This window comes from Alternaria alternata (assembly GCF_001642055.1).
Source record: "Alternaria alternata strain SRC1lrK2f unplaced genomic scaffold CC77scaffold_11, whole genome shotgun sequence".
Taxonomy (NCBI): domain Eukaryota; kingdom Fungi; phylum Ascomycota; class Dothideomycetes; order Pleosporales; family Pleosporaceae; genus Alternaria; species Alternaria alternata.
In genome coordinates, this window is record NW_017306200.1 from 218333 (window position 1) to 233855 (window position 15523).

The following is a 15523-nucleotide window of genomic DNA, read 5'->3' on the forward strand; positions in this document are numbered from 1 at the left end:
GGGAAACATTTCCATAGAGAACACTGCTTCAATGGCGCTGCGTGTCACTTGTTTCTCGTTGCTTCACGCACGCTTATGCTGTGGTCGACGAGATCAGTTACCGCTCATGCTGTATTGGCTTCGTTCTGAATAAGCACCAACGGTAGACAGAGCCCAACATGTTGAAGGCTACCAAACTTTCTCTTCCCTCGCTGAGATGCGCGAGTCCCTATACGTGTTCCCCACGATGAAGGTCCATCCCAGAACGTCACGATACCATGTCGAGCAGGCCAATATACCCCTTTAAGTAACCAGGCCCATCCCTCGTCGAATTCGGGGTGTCACCTGTCACTGCCTCAACGGGTACTTGTACCCTTAACTATGATGTAGCCTAATCTCCCAGGATGGAAGATTTTGCAACTGGCAGCAGCGGTTGCACGGTGAACGGCAACTGAAACAGCCTGACAGCCGTGTGCTACCACGTCAAAGTATGACGAGGATGCGCCAGTGTGGAGATGAGATAAATTAGCAGGCTGGAGCTCGTCGGCATCAGCCGCATAGCGTGCACTGTTCTACCGGCCCTGGTGATCATGAAAAACGATGTGGTGGTGTGGACATGTTTCGAGTGGCACAGGGCTCAGTGTGGCTCTGTCGAGTCTCGAGGCGTACCACTATCCGGGTTGTTGGTTGTTGTCGAGTCATGGGTCCGGTTGGACCTGCTCCTGTTTAGCGCAAGCAGTATTCAGACATTGAATTCCAGGCTAGTTGATGAAGTAGTTCATTGTCAAGTCGGAGTGTTCAAGCGTTGAGGTAACGCAGAATATGCTGTACGAAGACGCAGCTGTCCGGCAGTGTCGGTTTCAGAAGTGTTACAGGAGCCAGGAGAAAAGCAGACACCTCGCCTGCTCTCCGTGATGCAATCTGCGAACGTCCAGTTGACACTATGAGTTATATACAAACTTTCGTTATCTCACTCGCCATATGCGCGTTTGCATCGCGTGTTTCTGCCTCACCACAGTGCGCGAATCCACCCCGACACTTCGATGCCCAACTACCGCTTCAGTCACAGCAGTGTGTAGACACCAAAGACGGATTGCGACTGTCGCAGGATGTGCAGTCATTCCAGCACCCACTATGGTCGCACAAACCCACTTGTGCCCAAAGAAAGGGCCAGGAATATTGTACTTACACGACGTCCGAGTTGCGCGGTGGTCATGCTCTGAGCATTATCGCGACACCTGTCGCTGCAGACGCAATAGCTGCAGCCTTTCTAGCATTAAAGAAGGATGATCAGAGCAATGACAGCGGCCTCGAAGTTCGCTCATTCCCAGGCAAGGGCAAAGGCCTTGTCACTACAAAGGCTGTCAAGAAAGGAGAAAGGATACTCCTTGATTCTGCACACATTATCGCAAGCTCGCACTTTCCGACGCAGGTCACACGTTCGCAAGGCAAAGCTCTCTTCAGTGCCGCTATCGATCAGTTGCCTCAGGCAGACCGAGCTTTGGTGCTCGGGCTAGACCAGAGTTTGGGGGGTAGCAAGGTTGAGGATATCATGAAGACGAACGCCTTTGCGTGCCAACTGGCCGATGGCGATGCAGACGACGCTTACATGTGTCTCTTCCCATCTGTCGCCCGGATCAACCATGCTTGCCAACCCAACGCACATGCGCGCTTTGTTCCGAAGACGATGTCGATGGAAATCAAGGCTCAACGGGATATCGCAGCGGGAGAAGAGATAGACATCTCGTACGGCCGTATTGACTTGAAGCACGCGGATAGACAGACACTGTACCAGGAAGGCTGGAACTTTGGATGCGCATGCCCCCTCTGCACTGCTTCGGAGTACGAAAAGACTGGCAGTGACCAGCGCCGCGCTAGGTTCGCTCAACTAAGAAAGATGTTGGAGAACCTGACAGTGGAAACCTACGACGCCCAACAGATCGTAGCGTGGGAGAAAGAAGTGATGGAGATCGGTCAAAGAGAGGGTTTGGAGACTATGCTAGCCCAGGATTATGAGAGACTGGCGTACGTCTACGCAGGCCATGGCATGGTGAAAGACGCAAGACGTTGGGCCAAGATGGCTAAGGAGAGTTTATTGGAATGGGTGGTTGTCGATGGTGGACCGGACAATCAGATTAGGAGGGTAGAGGGGTTACTCAGAGAGCTGGATGGCTGAGGTGGACAGGTCATATCTCGGCTTGATAGCTAGGTCACTTGGGTGACAACGCTGCCTGAAGACGGACCGTGAGGGCTGTAAAGTTCGAGAGAAACGCACCACGCCTTACAATATTCACGTTGGATCGCGGATGGACCTCTGGTGTCCGCTTCCGGTCGCCGTGCTAGTGAGCTCGTAAGATCAAGCGGTTCTACGACGTGTAGCCCCCAGCCCGAGCTAAAGGTGCTGACTCTTCTTCGTTCCGCCCTACGATCGTGACGTGGACCGTGGGCGAAGACATGGTCGGGTCGGTCCATATCCACAGATCGTCGTTGTGGCTTCCGAATCCTCCGTGAGTCCACAATTCATCATTGATCCGTCGGCCGTGCAGGAATAGTCGTTGCTACTAAAGTCGCAATGCCTGAAAGTGATCCTCAAGAGCAGACTAAACCTCAATAGGGTCCAGAGAGTTGGTCGTAAGATGACGTGAGCGATGGATTGGGCAATGTGCACTGGGCAATGGGCAACGAGAACTCGAGAGATGAGGCTCCTGAAGGCCGTGTGCAAATTAACACGCGTAGTTCGTTGTCACCCGGAGTCCCTGCCGGCAGCAGCAACAGGTAAAATGTGTGGCTGGTGCCGCAACCAAGGGTGCCCAGATCTGCACGTACCGGGTACAGGCGAATTGAGATCTTGTAGGCGATCATCTCACAGTCAGAAGAGGTAACGGTGGAGTAAGCCACTGCGCTGAGTAATCCCGATCGAGGGGTTGATAGAGATGTACGATGAGCCGTCCCTGCTTCGGCCAATTGACGACATCCGACCTATTGACCGAGTGAACGACTCACGATTGACTTCTACCAACATCTCCAGGCAAAGTGACAGGACGGGTCGGTCGCGGCGCCGTTGTCAACGGTGATAAGTCGCATCGCGCGGGAAGAGAGTTCGATGGTGGAGATGCAGGTACGAGCCGAAAAGGGGTCTGTGATGTTGTACTAGGCCGACGCTTGACCAATCAGATGCTAGATGTGGCCTACTACGCCCTGCATCTCAAACCTTCTGCCATCCTTTGGCGCATCATCGCCCCCAATACATCATTTGCTGTGAAGCTCTCGTCGTCTTTCTCTGCCTACCTTATGCGGCTAAACTCGAGCAAAAGCACGACCAAACGACCCGTCAGCGCAAAACAAAGCAAAAGTGGCGGCACGCATCAGCAAGCGCCACGATCGTGTGTACGTGGGTCTGAAAGCGCGCATCTCTTTGAGCAAGTGAAGGAGGAAGCGCCGTCGCGCCTTGTTGAATTAGACTTTGTCGTCTTTGTACCACTGCTTCTGAAGTCGAGGCTGTACACTTGCATCGAACTGTTCGTTAGCTGCGTCACCCCAGCCTACCGCATACGGGTCCCTGGGTCTTTGGAAGACCGGGTTTGATTGTCCTGTTTCAAATGGCGGCGGGGTCTACCCTGCAACCACCAGCTTTGCCAGCTGAAGAGAGTTGCACAGGGCTTCGCCGCATAACATTGCGAATGTAGGGCTCGAAACTAAATATGGACCTGCATGTCCTGTCGGCTCTCATATGGGATTCATTAATGGTCTAAAACACCCTTAGTTCTCCATACTCGTAGTCTGCATCAACGCTCATTGTCAAATATTTCCGATCCCTTGCTTTTGCAAACAGTCACTCCTTTACTTCTTCTATACTGTCTTTTGTCTAATATGGTGTCGAGCCGGTCCCTCCTGACGGTCTTCGCGACCTTCATTGCGGTCGCTGCCAGCCAAAAATGTTACGCGGTCGACGGTACGGCCCTCGACAGTACATACACGCCATGCAACCCTAGCGCGAAGCACAGCAGTTGTTGCGCGTCCACCGATGTTTGCATGAGTAATGGATTGTGTATGGGAACAACGAACGAGTCGATTGGCATGATCTTCTCAAGAGGATGTACGGACTCCAAGGGAAAGGATGCTTCGTGCCAACAAATATGCCCTGGTGGTATGTCCACGAATGTCCGTCATCTTTGGTTCATCAACTAATCCGCTACAGTTTCCGACGACTCCAACGGTCTCAAGCCGGTAAAAGCTTGGCAACTCCAAACGTGCGACTCGGGGGAATACTGTTGCCGCGGCGCCGATGATACAAAAAGCTGCTGCGACAACGCAAAGGCACCGAAAGTCACAACTACGTTCAGCGCTACCCTCCAGTTACAAACTCCAACTGCAACCAATCCTGTTGCAGAAGTCGTCGCAACCGCAGTCTCTACCGGAACCCCCTTCGAAGCCACCACCACACCAACCGCCCATGCGTGCGCCAAAGAGAAGCGAGAGACTGCAATAGTCGGCGGTACCATCGCAGGTGTATTCAGCATGCTGATAGCGGGCCTGTCTGCTACTGTCTACTGGATGTACAAGAGGGAGAAGAGGCAGCGCAAGCTAAAGGAACACTACGAGGAGCAGTTCTCCCAGACCAATGCGTATAGAAAAGCGTTGGCTTCGAGCGCAGGGTCTTGCAGAGGCAGTGTGCTCCTGGACGAGCTAAAACTGAAGTCTAGTGCTTCAGAGTAAGGGTTACACACGACCAACGTTTCTTTTGTTTCACTCTTTCACTTTAGCGTCGGTGTTTCATGGTTCCAGTCTTGGTGATGATGGGGGAAGGTAGTGGTGCTTTGGTCTGGTGTTGACTGGTCTTGGGTATTAGCCCATTTGGTTATGTCTTTCGGCAGTTGCGAATACCCTTCGGTGCATTCTTTTCCTTTCGGTTGGTTTAGAGGTTCGGTTATGTCACGATGATGTTAAAAAGGAATAACACTTAGAAAGTAGTTGTTAGACACCTCGGGGTGCGATAGATATATGTATTTTAATGTAGCAAATGTGTACATCAACGCTCAACCTCACCCAACTTTCCCATGAGCAGTGCCTCGACTTTCTCACCTTTCTTCAGGCTACCCTCGCCCTGCGGCATTGCAAGTAGCGCATTCGCACCCCTGAAGCTGCCAATCCGACTACTCCTCTGCCCCCCTGTCGAGCTAGCATATAGCAGTCCGTCTTCCTTAGTCACAACTAGTGCACGGTGATACTCTGGCCGACCCTTGTCCATCTTCACATCCTCATCCAGTATGACCTTGATTCTCGGTAGACCGAGTGGCTTAATACCAGCCTGTTGGTGCAATGCAGGCAGAACGAAGAGATGGAAGCACACCACAGCCGAAGCAGGATTTCCGGGGAGCGAGAAGACAGACTTGGTTACAGGGTTTCCAGAGTTGTCCTTTACTGGCACCGTGGCGAAGGTGGTGGGTTTGCCGGGCTTCATGTTTACGCGACCAAAGTGGATCGTGCCGCCGAGAGAGCGCTCGATTGTTGGCTTGAGGAGATCTAGCTCGCCCATTGAGACGCCGCCAGAGGTTATGATAACATCGCACTTGCGCATGGCGTCGCGAAGTGTCTGCTCGAGGCTACCAGGTCTACAGAGGGTCAGTGATGACTGATTCAGACATTTGGGTCGCGCAATGTAACTCACTTGTCTGAGACAATCCCTAGATCGATGACTTCAAATCTGTGGCTTCGTGCAGCGGTGATGAGTGTAGGGCGGTTGGTATCACGCACTTCTCCGAGCCGCAGGGAGCCTTCTCTGTTGTGCGGGATGATCTCGTCTCCTGTGCTCAGGACTCCAACGACTGGTTTCTTGTAGACAGACACCTCTTTCGTGCCCACAGACGCAAGGAGACCGAACTCGCCGCCGACGACTGTGACGCCTTCACCTTTCTTCAAGATGGTCTCGCCCTCTTTGACGTCACTGCCTACTTCGCGTACGTTTTCGTTCGGTTTAATTTCGTCAGTCAGTATCTCGATCTCTTTTTCTTCTTTGCCGTCGTCTGTAAGACTCTTCAGCACTGTATCTTCGACCATGACCACTGAATCGGCACCAGGAGGGAGAGGGGCGCCAGTTGTAATTCTGGCAATCTCCCCTTCTCTCAGCTCTTTAACCTCGCCAGCCTGAGCGTGAGATACTATCGTAACGGGGTAGACTCCTTTCTCAAACTTGCCTGTAGAAGGGATCTTTACGGCGTAACCGTCGACGATGCTAGCGCGGAATGCTGGGACAGACTCGGTGGCTTTGACATCTTCGGCAAGGACGGAACCACTCAGTCTCATGTCTACTGGTACGCGCTCTACTACAGGAGCTGGAGTCTGCTCTGCGATGAGCTTGAGCGCATTGTCAACAGCAAGCATAGGATAAGGAGATGACCGGTATCTGCGTGTTGGTCCTGCGGAAGGGTCATTGGACTGGGGACGCTCTTCAGGGTTTGTATGAGCTCTAGGTCCTGCGTGTCCACCATGACCATGAGAATGACCATGATGGTGATGCCCACATCCGGTTCCTGTTCTTGTTATCTACGGTGTTGCTAGGATAAATGGCATGCCGCATACCTGTGGTCGTGCCAGCTGAAGAGACCCCAGCGTCCTTCTCAAGCTTCTCTACGCCACCCGCATGCAGAGGTCTTGATTCTGCACCAGCTGCCTGAATGCACGCATGTGGTAGTAATTTGAGAACCGCCTCCAGATTCTCTTTGGCACCTTTGGGCGATCCAGGGAGAGTCAAGATCAAAGTCTTCTTTCGGAGACCCGCAACAGGTCTCGCCATAAGTGCGACTAATAAACGTTAGTCTATGTCTTTGGTTCGGGTTTCCCCGACTCACAAGGTGTGACAGCATATGAAGTTGTAAGCATGCCATGTCTGCATCTGTTAGCATTCCCGCGGACTATCGGAAGAGGTAGCCTACATAAGACCGGGAGCATGTCTGTCAATCAATGGCGTAACTGCCTTGTTGCTATCAGCTAACTACTCTCCACCAGTATATGGAATGGAGCGCGCACCTCTGGGGTGACATCTTTGGTTGCAAAACCAGTGCCTCCACTAGTGACAATTAGATTGATTGGATCAGGGCCATCAGTCCAAGTTCTAATTGTCTTCTGAATCGCGAGAGCATTGTCGGGCACGATCTCAGTTTCGCTAACATGCCATTGGTCATTTCCGAGATCGCCGAAGACTTTCTTCAGCACTGGTATGCACTTGTCGGTCGATGGGTCTTGGGAAGCAGTCTCAGATACTACCAAGACTGCTGATTTGAGCTTTGGATTTGTGGTGGCCATTTTGATAGATGTCAGGTTAAGTACAGGCGGAGTAGTGCGGACATGCCACTCTGGTGACGTTGCGCACGGACCATAGATTACATTGATTCTCAACTCCGCGCAAGGGAATTACACAAGCATATTTGATCTGGAAATTGATAAATGATATTTAACGCCGATACTCGCTCATATTACATGCATTATACAAGCGCCCCCCTATGTACATGGTACAACCTCTACAAATGACGTCCAGTAGCCTCTCGACCAGCTCCACAAGCTGGAACTTGAACGCCTTCCTCCTTGGCGTCGTTCTGAGTGGGACCAAGGTTCGATGTAGTCCGTATAATTGTGCCCGGAGGCGAATTCGTTACACTCTCGTACGCTCACTGGAAGTCCTTGGCATTGCTCTGCATGAGCAGCCCAATGATGAGACCAAACAGTCCGAGAATGGCAGCGAAAATCTCAATGGTAAGAATCTTGACGAACCTGGGATGGAGTTAGCAGCTAAAGATAAACCCAGAGATGGCAGGCGTGTACATTGCAGGGTCGGCAGCATCGGCCAGCGCAGCGCTACTTCCGTTGATGCCTACGCATACACCGCAGATGAGGTTGCACATGCCCACAGTAATTCCGGCCCAGAACAGCGCGTATCCAGTGAAGTAGTTGGAGCCGGAGTAGAGCAGCTCAGGGTCGGAGAGCTGGTTCATCTTGGAGGAGAAGATGATGGCCATGATGACACCGTAAATGGCGACGACTTCGCAGAAGATGATGGAGATCAAGTTCTTGGTTCGTATCCGCGGCGCCTTGACACCTCCACCCACGATGGACACACCGGTTGTCCAGATTCCCCTTTGCGACAGTCAGATGGCATGCGTGCAGAATTCCAAGCGCGAGACGTACCATGCCGAGCCTACGACAGAGAGACCAATGCATAGCGCAATTCCGACACTAGCAAATGTGTATGGCGAAATGCTTTCGAGAAAAGCTCCGACCTGGGGTACAATCAGTCCTGTCCGTGCTGTCGAGGTGCAAACGCGTGCGTACGTTGAAGGCCTCTCCTTCGTTGTTGAAGAGCATGTCTGGCCGTCGTTAGCTATTGCCTGCGCCCCTGCGCGCTGTACATACACAAGCCCACCACACCGAGGGCGGCAGTCGCACCGCCCGTTCCATAGGTAAGAGACATGTTGGGTGTGTTGGTCGGCGAGTAGGAGATGGATGGGAAAAGTGGCGGCTGGAGCTTCGTCGTGATGGACTCGCTGCGAAGCTGGCGATGATGCACCTGGGCAGGCGGAACAAGCCGCATCGCGCTAGTGCCGGACAGCTTAGTAACCGCCTCCGCGCCCCCGTCACTCTTCCCGCCCAGGCGTCACCTACGCCAGACCACCAGCTCGTCGCAAACACCAGCACCATGGCCACCGACAACACCAAGTACTATGAGCTCTACCGCCGAAGCAGGTACTGCATCCACTTCTCGAAGGGCTTTCCCGTGGGCGCTGGCTAACAGAGGACAGTCTGGGCGGCTCCCTCACAGACACGCTCGACAACCTCATTACCGAGCGCCGCATAGAGCCCCAGCTCGCCATGAAGATCCTCTTGAACTTCGACAAGGCCGTCGCCGATGTGCTCTCGGAGAAGGTCAAGTCGCGCTTGACATTCAAGGTCAGTTGCGCAGATGCAACCAGTGGGAAGCATGCCATACTGACGTGCGCCTCTGCAGGGACATCTCGACACTTACCGCTTCTGCGACGACGTATGGACCTTCATCATCAAGGACATCAACTTCAAGCTGGACAACACGCACCAAGTCCACGCCGACCGTGTCAAGATTGTTAGTTGCAATGCGAAGCGTCCTGGCGAGGCCTAGAGCTGTACTATATCATCTTTCTGGCGTTAGGGATCAACCAAGGCTTTCACGATACCTATGGCATAAATGGGAGTTTGGGATCGGATGCGCATTTGCGCTGGCTGTATGCCGATAAATTGAAATCATTATGACCTGCATCTCAACAACTACCACTGGTCGTGAATACGTGACCAATTCAAGCTTGACTGGTAACAGAATGTAAATGAGAGCATAGGACGAGTGGTTTGAGATAAGCCCCAACATGCACAAGAAAAAGCTGCCTAAAGCATTGCGTCGACATGCAACCTGCATCGACTACCCCATACATTGACTAAGCGCGGAAGCGCATCCGGTACCTTGCAGATCATTAACCAACGTCTGTCAATCAACATCGACCTCTTTCCCCGCAGCACCCAAGACGGCTGCGACCATGTCTCTTCCGCAAACCAAATCAGCCTGGCTGATGCTTGCCATCACTAGTGGCGCATGTGCAGCTTGCAATGGTGTCTTCGCGAAGCTGTAAGAGACCGTCGCGTTGATCCAGCCCACGGTGCATGCTGACAATGGTGTAGCACTACAACAGAGCTCACAGCCTCCTGGTCGAGCTCCATAGCCCTCGCATTCGGGCTGAGTGCTTCTAACAAGATTGTTGAATATGCGATACGAGGTGTACGTCCTTCCTCCGCCCATACCCATCCGTACTCGCAGATTACTAACACGGCGCGCAGCTCTTTTTCGGCATGAACCTCCTCTTCAATGCCATCATGTGGGGTCTCTTCACACGTGCCCTTACCCTTGCTTCCTCCACTGTACGCGTCAGCATCATAAATACGTCTGCCAACTTCATCGTCACCGCCGTCCTCAGCTTCATCATCTTCAGCGAAAGCTTACCGGGACTGTGGTGGCTGGGCGCAGCAATGCTAGTAGCTGGAAGCGTGATTATCGGAATGAGGGAAGAGACGGAAAAGAAGAGTGTGGTAGCTACAACAGGGGAGGCCCCGCTTCTCGACCGCGACGGCGATGCGAACGCCGAGGGCTTCAGGGACGACGATGATGAAGACGAGGATAGAGTCGAACTCAACAGTGTGAAGAACACAGGAGGGGACAGTAGCGATGAAGATGGCGTGTTGAAGTAGACCAGACGCAGATGCGTTGTTATGATAATACACAATTCGGACCCTCTGAACTGGAGCCTGACCACCTGATTACCACGGTACCACTCCTATCCTCCCCCCTCATTCGTCGTCATCGAGAACGCTCGTTTGCCTCAACGGATTTATTCGAGGGACCCGATCAGCTTATTGGAGGATCTATGACGTCCAAGGTAGGTGCAACACGCTCCCGCTCCATCACCGCTTGAGTTGGGACAGTGCATTTCCATCGCATCCAGAACCACTCTCTTTCACTTTGACCTTGGGAGTAGCAGTGAGTGCGCAATCTCTGGGCAGGAGAGTATTTTATAATCCGGTTCGCTTGCCGCCCACTACCTTTACCCAAAATCCGACGCGCTCTTTTCCTCCCGTTTTCCCACAATCCACCGTCAACTTTTCCTCCTACATTCCCAAAATTTATCGCAAAATGCCGAACTCACCAACCCCTGGCCTTTTGGATGCCACCGCTTCTGCGTTTTCTCCTGGTCAAAGTACGCATCCCAGTCCTGCCCCTAGCGAGCGCTTCTCCTCTCCTTCAACGCCCCTCTCAGCTGTGGACTTCCAGTCCCAATCCCAATTCCAGCCACAGCAGTACTTTGGCCCACAAAAGCACCCCGGGTATCAGCCGTTTCCTATCTTCAACGGCTACACACAAGCCTACGAATACCACGCTACTCCACCTCCTTACTCGACACAGACCCAAGGTGCTGCTTCTTGGCACCCTCAGCAGGATAATCATGTCAGCTACACTGTCAACCCGAATGAACCTTTTGCAGATCAGTTTATAGAGCTTCAAGGTGTGCGAAATGGTTACGTCCCAGGCCAGGTAAGTTTCAACTGTACAAAACCCGCGTGAGACAAGCACTGACTTTGTACCTTCACCTCTACAGAACACATGGTACCACTATGGCAATGGGAATTACATCAACAACTACAACAACGACGTTCCCAAGAAAAGTACAAAGAAGAACAAGCGCAAGAAGAACAGTAGGTTCAACAAGGTACGAGACCGCGCTGTGGAGCAGATGGGGGAGTCTGCCACTCAGGCCGAGCCCAAGCCCAAAAACGAAACCAAGAAACAAAAGGCAGAGCAGCAGAATGAGCCCAAGAACAAGACCAAGATCAAGGCTGATGTCGAATCTGAGGCCAAGGTCACGAGCATTATCGGTGGATAAGACTGAGATGTTCAAGTCTTACGCAGTGGATACTAATGGTAGAGCACGATTTTGTGGCTTATGTGGACAGCAAAGACGTCTCAAATCGGTAGTGGAGATGGTAATGGTAATGAAATATGTTGAGATTCGGAATGTACGTTAATATAGCAAGCAAAGAGATCAGGTGGCATGGTGAGGTGGAGCGCGTAATGAGTATTGGTACAAAACTGAGCGAAGGCGTCCAGGATTCAAAGATGGATATTAATGATGGGATTCATGAGTTAGTCTGCATTTGCGCAGTAATAGAGTCGAGCGTTCATTTTCTTTCCCTTTCCTGGTCCAGCAACGAGTAATCCGAACTTATATTCTGAGCCTGGCTATGTACCTGTCTCTATCTCTAATGCAGTCGCCTCAACCCCTCAATCATTCCCTTGACCTCCTCGAGCTCTACACCCAAACCTGCGATTGCCTCTCTCTGTATGTCTTCGCTTACATCCAGGAATCTCTCCACTAGCTCTCCGTCGACAAAGCGCATGGGTTCCTCCTCCTCCCTGACGGTGTTTTTGAACGCGCGGAATTTGGCAAATATCATGTCACCAGGTGTTTCTACCAAGGCGCCAAGGTTAGATTGGAGTGTCATGAGGAGGTTTTGATGTGTGGGAGAGATGAGACCAAAGAGGTAAATCGAGCCTTCGACCTGTATATAGGTTAGTATCCGCGCGTGACAAGTATTGTTAGGTAAACCTACAGTGCCGACAAACGCTCTGGGTACGACTGCAGCGTCCGGGGTTGTCAGGACATCAATCCGACGTATTCTGTTGACCATCTCGCCAAGTAGCATCTCAGAGCTAACGTTCAACCGCCTCTTGTCATCGTCTGTGACACCTTTCGGGTCGCGGTACAGGACCATCAGGTTCCCTTCTGCGTCGCTTTCAAGGAACGTGTTCGTGTCTATCTCGGCCACAGACGTTGCCCACGTAGTCTGGTAATGTCGTGCAACCTCTACAAGCTTGTCTGGTAGACCCGCCTCGCCCTTTGTGTACTCTACAACGGCGAGCGACTTCATGAGATCTGCTATGGCGATCATGGTACCATTGACCGTAACATCGATCGGTGCAGTTGAGCACCTGAACGAGGCTAGCTTGACCAGATCAGGTGAACTTTGCGTTCGGAACTCAACGTCATAGACCACGATGGTCTTGATGAGTGCTGCGACAATCTTGCCTTCGCAAATGGCCAAACATCTACAGCCACCCTTGACGGCGATCTCAGTGACGAGCTTTAGTACGCGTTCAGGTGTCACTTCTAGGATAATTATGCGGCCACGTTCTGCAGTCGCGTTCTGGTCGTCAAGGTATGCAGTGCCGACGACGAAGCGCTCTGCAACGCCGCCTGAGCCATCCGGTAGTTCGCATCGCATGACGCATTCGACCAGCTCCTCGTCGTTGAGAGCGTATGTATCGAGCTCCTTGAATTGAATCTCATCAACGAGCTTGAAGTGACTTAGCATAATCTCCTCGCCGTGTTTCAATATTCTTTTGATGGTGCCAAGACCGAAAGCCTTCAGACTAGGCGAGTATGATATTCTTCGTACCGTTTCGTCGACCTTTAGAGTCTGTACGTGCGTCGTCCGTTCTGTGTCTACTATAGCAATACGGAGATCTTCCGAGGTTGCAATGGCTACAGAGCCAGGGTATGCTTCTGAATCGAAAGGACAGACAGTGGTCGCCTTTTCTGCCGTAACAGCAGAGTATACAAGACGACCCTCCGATGCGTAGATCAACGATGGGTGTTCGCATGTTGCAAAGACATTGAATAGGCCATCGCCTCGCGGCAAGGCACGGAAACTAGCTTCACGCGTACCTAGCACGATGCTTTTCCTTCCAGTGAGTTCATGTGTCGACGGATCGTAAGCATATGTGACGACGTTTCCGTCAGCCAGTGCAGCGAAGAGAGATGGCGGTTGTTCCGGGAAGATTTGTGTCAGCAATAATGAGCGAGGAACAGACTCTTCCGATATCTGAACAGTCTTGACCGCCTCCAAAGTATCGAGAGAGCATATGGCGAGTTGCGAGTTGCTCCAAAAGCCGATGAAGCATATCGAGCCCGAGACCGAGGGAAGAGCAACGCAGGCGACTTGACTCTCGGCACCAAACTTCTTCTCTTTGATCACCTGTAGACCGTCCGTCAGGCTCAATGAGACAATAGTAACGCCCCCTAAGGAGATCAGGACATGGCTATCGTTGACTGATGCAGCCGTGATGGTCTGCCCATCCGTTGGCATCCATTCAGACGTAACCATCCCGCCGTCCAGATCGCAGATTCGAGCCCGTCCGTTGGTAACCTGGACGACGCGGCCTTGTGAGATGTTCGCCGCAGCCAACGTTGTCTCTTCCAAAGCGAGGGAAGCAAATTCATCCACCTCTTCTACCTCACCCTGGGGATCGAATCGAAAGATGCGCGATTCGTTGACGAAGCTCACTAGTAATGTATCTGCGTACTGGGCAGAGGCAGTCGACTTCAGGCTGAAGAGATTGGAGATGTGTTCCATTTCACCCAAGACACCCAAGTCTTCCAGTCCGACTCCGCTTCTGACGCTTCGGAGACTCCCATCCTGATAGGCGCCACTGCCAGTCACTATTCGCGCTTGGCCAGAAGAGTACTCGTTTGTTTGTCCTTCACCGGATCTGTTGCCCATATCCATGATTGTAAAGTCAAGTATGGGCGCGATGTTGGAGAATGTCTGGACAACTTCCATGGACTTCTCTGCAATCTTGATGACCTGCGAATCGCCCTGGTGCGATCCCACGAAGACGTAACCGGCATCCAAATATACCAATGTAGATGCTCGAGACGTCTGCCCAATTACGTCGAGCTTCCATGACTGAACTCCGCCTTGGCTGTTCAAGACCAACATGAACATGTATAAACGACCGTAGTCGTCGGCAAGCACGAATCTCTGGGCGTCAATGCGTTCCCAAGCTACGAAGATTGTCGCCTCGTCCAGTGGTTCAGTCTGCAACTCTCCACTCTCGTCATCATAGTACCCGATAGACGTCTCCCCGACCACTATGAGACCATGCGAAGGCTCCTCGACAGGTATCAGGTGGCTCGAACCAAGTTCCAGTTCGCTTTTGCACGTATCCCCTTCTTGTAGTTCCACTTCCTCGTTGGCAAACGCCAATTCTCTCAACTTCAGCTTTACTTGAGAGTGCGTGTCTTCGTACAGCAGAGCCATCTTCGGTTTGTCCTCGAATGAGCGTGGGCGCAAGAATGCAGACGAGCGGACGAACATCTCGGGTAATCTGATGGGTTGGGGATCCCCCAGATGGGCAATGTCTGCCTCTTGCTTCCTCTTCTTGCCCCTTTGGACTAGCGGTATGACGGTGACGATGCCTTCGTAAACCTCGACTGTCATGAATCGCCCGGTTGGATCTATGTGACATCTCTCTCCTGTTTGCGACTCTCTCGCAGCATTGTCGGCCACACTTGCAAACGACTTTTCCGTGTGTAGTTGTTTCTTGTCGGCGTTCCATGAGAGGGTAAAGTACATGTATCGATCGGTGCCGACAAAGAGATGGTCGGTCGGCGATAGCGCTGGGCGGAGCTTCTGAAGCATAGTGACCTTGCCATAGATGGCTTTGGAGTGCTGGAGGGCCAATCCATCCGATGTCTGGGTATAGAACTCGAGTCTGTTGGACTTGCTGCAAACATGTTAGCATTCTATCCGCACTATACATGTACTGCTTACGCGACCACGAGGCAGTCCTCCTCCGGGGCGAGGAAGTTGAGCTTGAGCGCATGTCGAACGCTGCTTGGCCGGTGGATGGGTGCTATGTAGGCCATGGCGAGGTTCTACTATCTTGTGCAGCTTGCAGATTGCTCAGAGAACAGAGACGGGGATTGTCGCTGTTGACGGGCTGGAGATATCGGATGCATTCCGTCATTGAGCTGCACGGGCCGCGGCTCCACGCGACTTCGCGCGCGTTGCGGGGCGGCTTAACTTTTGTAACTTTTGGGTGACCGCGAATCTTTTTGCTTGCAGCCCCGACGCGCCCACAGCATGGCTTGTAGCCCCAGCCCTTGATCGCCAAAACACTACACCGCAGTCTGCC

At 52.4% G+C, this 15523-nt stretch overlaps 7 protein-coding genes across 7 annotated transcripts; 5 read left to right on the forward strand and 2 right to left on the reverse strand.

Annotated features, from left to right (window-relative positions):
- Positions 1-922: 922 nt before the first annotated feature.
- Positions 923-2155, forward strand: CC77DRAFT_936113 (SET domain-containing protein; the record flags this gene model as incomplete). Its single annotated transcript, XM_018534479.1, has 1 exon — positions 923-2155. One exon carries the CDS (start codon positions 923-925, stop codon positions 2153-2155), a length of 1233 nt encoding a protein of 410 aa, XP_018385523.1.
- A 1694-nt stretch (positions 2156-3849) lies between these two features.
- CC77DRAFT_1031364 (hypothetical protein) lies at positions 3850-4695 on the forward strand (the record flags this gene model as incomplete). Its single annotated transcript, XM_018526660.1, has 2 exons — positions 3850-4126; positions 4178-4695. 2 exons carry the CDS (start codon positions 3850-3852, stop codon positions 4693-4695), a joined length of 795 nt encoding a protein of 264 aa, XP_018385524.1.
- A 260-nt stretch (positions 4696-4955) lies between these two features.
- CC77DRAFT_963373 (gephyrin) lies at positions 4956-8493 on the reverse strand. Its single transcript, XM_018535664.1, has 12 exons — positions 8386-8493; positions 8305-8339; positions 8161-8252; positions 7798-8109; positions 7648-7746; positions 7435-7445; positions 7006-7331; positions 6912-6952; positions 6828-6865; positions 6559-6780; positions 5648-6509; positions 4956-5591 (listed from the first exon to the last, which is right to left on the reverse strand). Exons 1-12 carry the CDS (start codon positions 8441-8443, stop codon positions 5009-5011), a joined length of 2679 nt encoding a protein of 892 aa, XP_018385525.1. The 5' UTR covers positions 8444-8493; the 3' UTR covers positions 4956-5008.
- A 154-nt stretch (positions 8494-8647) lies between these two features.
- On the forward strand, positions 8648-9194 carry CC77DRAFT_1020646 (transcription initiation factor IIA, gamma subunit). Its single transcript, XM_018525095.1, has 3 exons — positions 8648-8715; positions 8772-8919; positions 8978-9194. The coding sequence occupies exons 1-3, from the start codon at positions 8669-8671 to the stop codon at positions 9122-9124; spliced, it is 342 nt and encodes a 113-aa protein (XP_018385526.1). The 5' UTR covers positions 8648-8668; the 3' UTR covers positions 9125-9194.
- A 640-nt stretch (positions 9195-9834) lies between these two features.
- On the forward strand, positions 9835-10344 carry CC77DRAFT_1020648 (hypothetical protein). Its single transcript, XM_018525096.1, has one exon. It carries the CDS (start codon positions 9844-9846, stop codon positions 10237-10239), a length of 396 nt encoding a protein of 131 aa, XP_018385527.1. The 5' UTR covers positions 9835-9843; the 3' UTR covers positions 10240-10344.
- A 337-nt stretch (positions 10345-10681) lies between these two features.
- CC77DRAFT_1061580 (hypothetical protein) lies at positions 10682-11429 on the forward strand (the record flags this gene model as incomplete). Its single annotated transcript, XM_018528448.1, has 2 exons — positions 10682-11080; positions 11145-11429. The coding sequence occupies 2 exons, from the start codon at positions 10682-10684 to the stop codon at positions 11427-11429; spliced, it is 684 nt and encodes a 227-aa protein (XP_018385528.1).
- A 149-nt stretch (positions 11430-11578) lies between these two features.
- Positions 11579-15399, reverse strand: CC77DRAFT_1050348 (DNA damage-binding protein 1). Its single transcript, XM_018527621.1, has 3 exons — positions 15160-15399; positions 12157-15112; positions 11579-12105 (listed from the first exon to the last, which is right to left on the reverse strand). Exons 1-3 carry the CDS (start codon positions 15252-15254, stop codon positions 11806-11808), a joined length of 3351 nt encoding a protein of 1116 aa, XP_018385529.1. The 5' UTR covers positions 15255-15399; the 3' UTR covers positions 11579-11805.
- Positions 15400-15523: the final 124 nt, after the last annotated feature.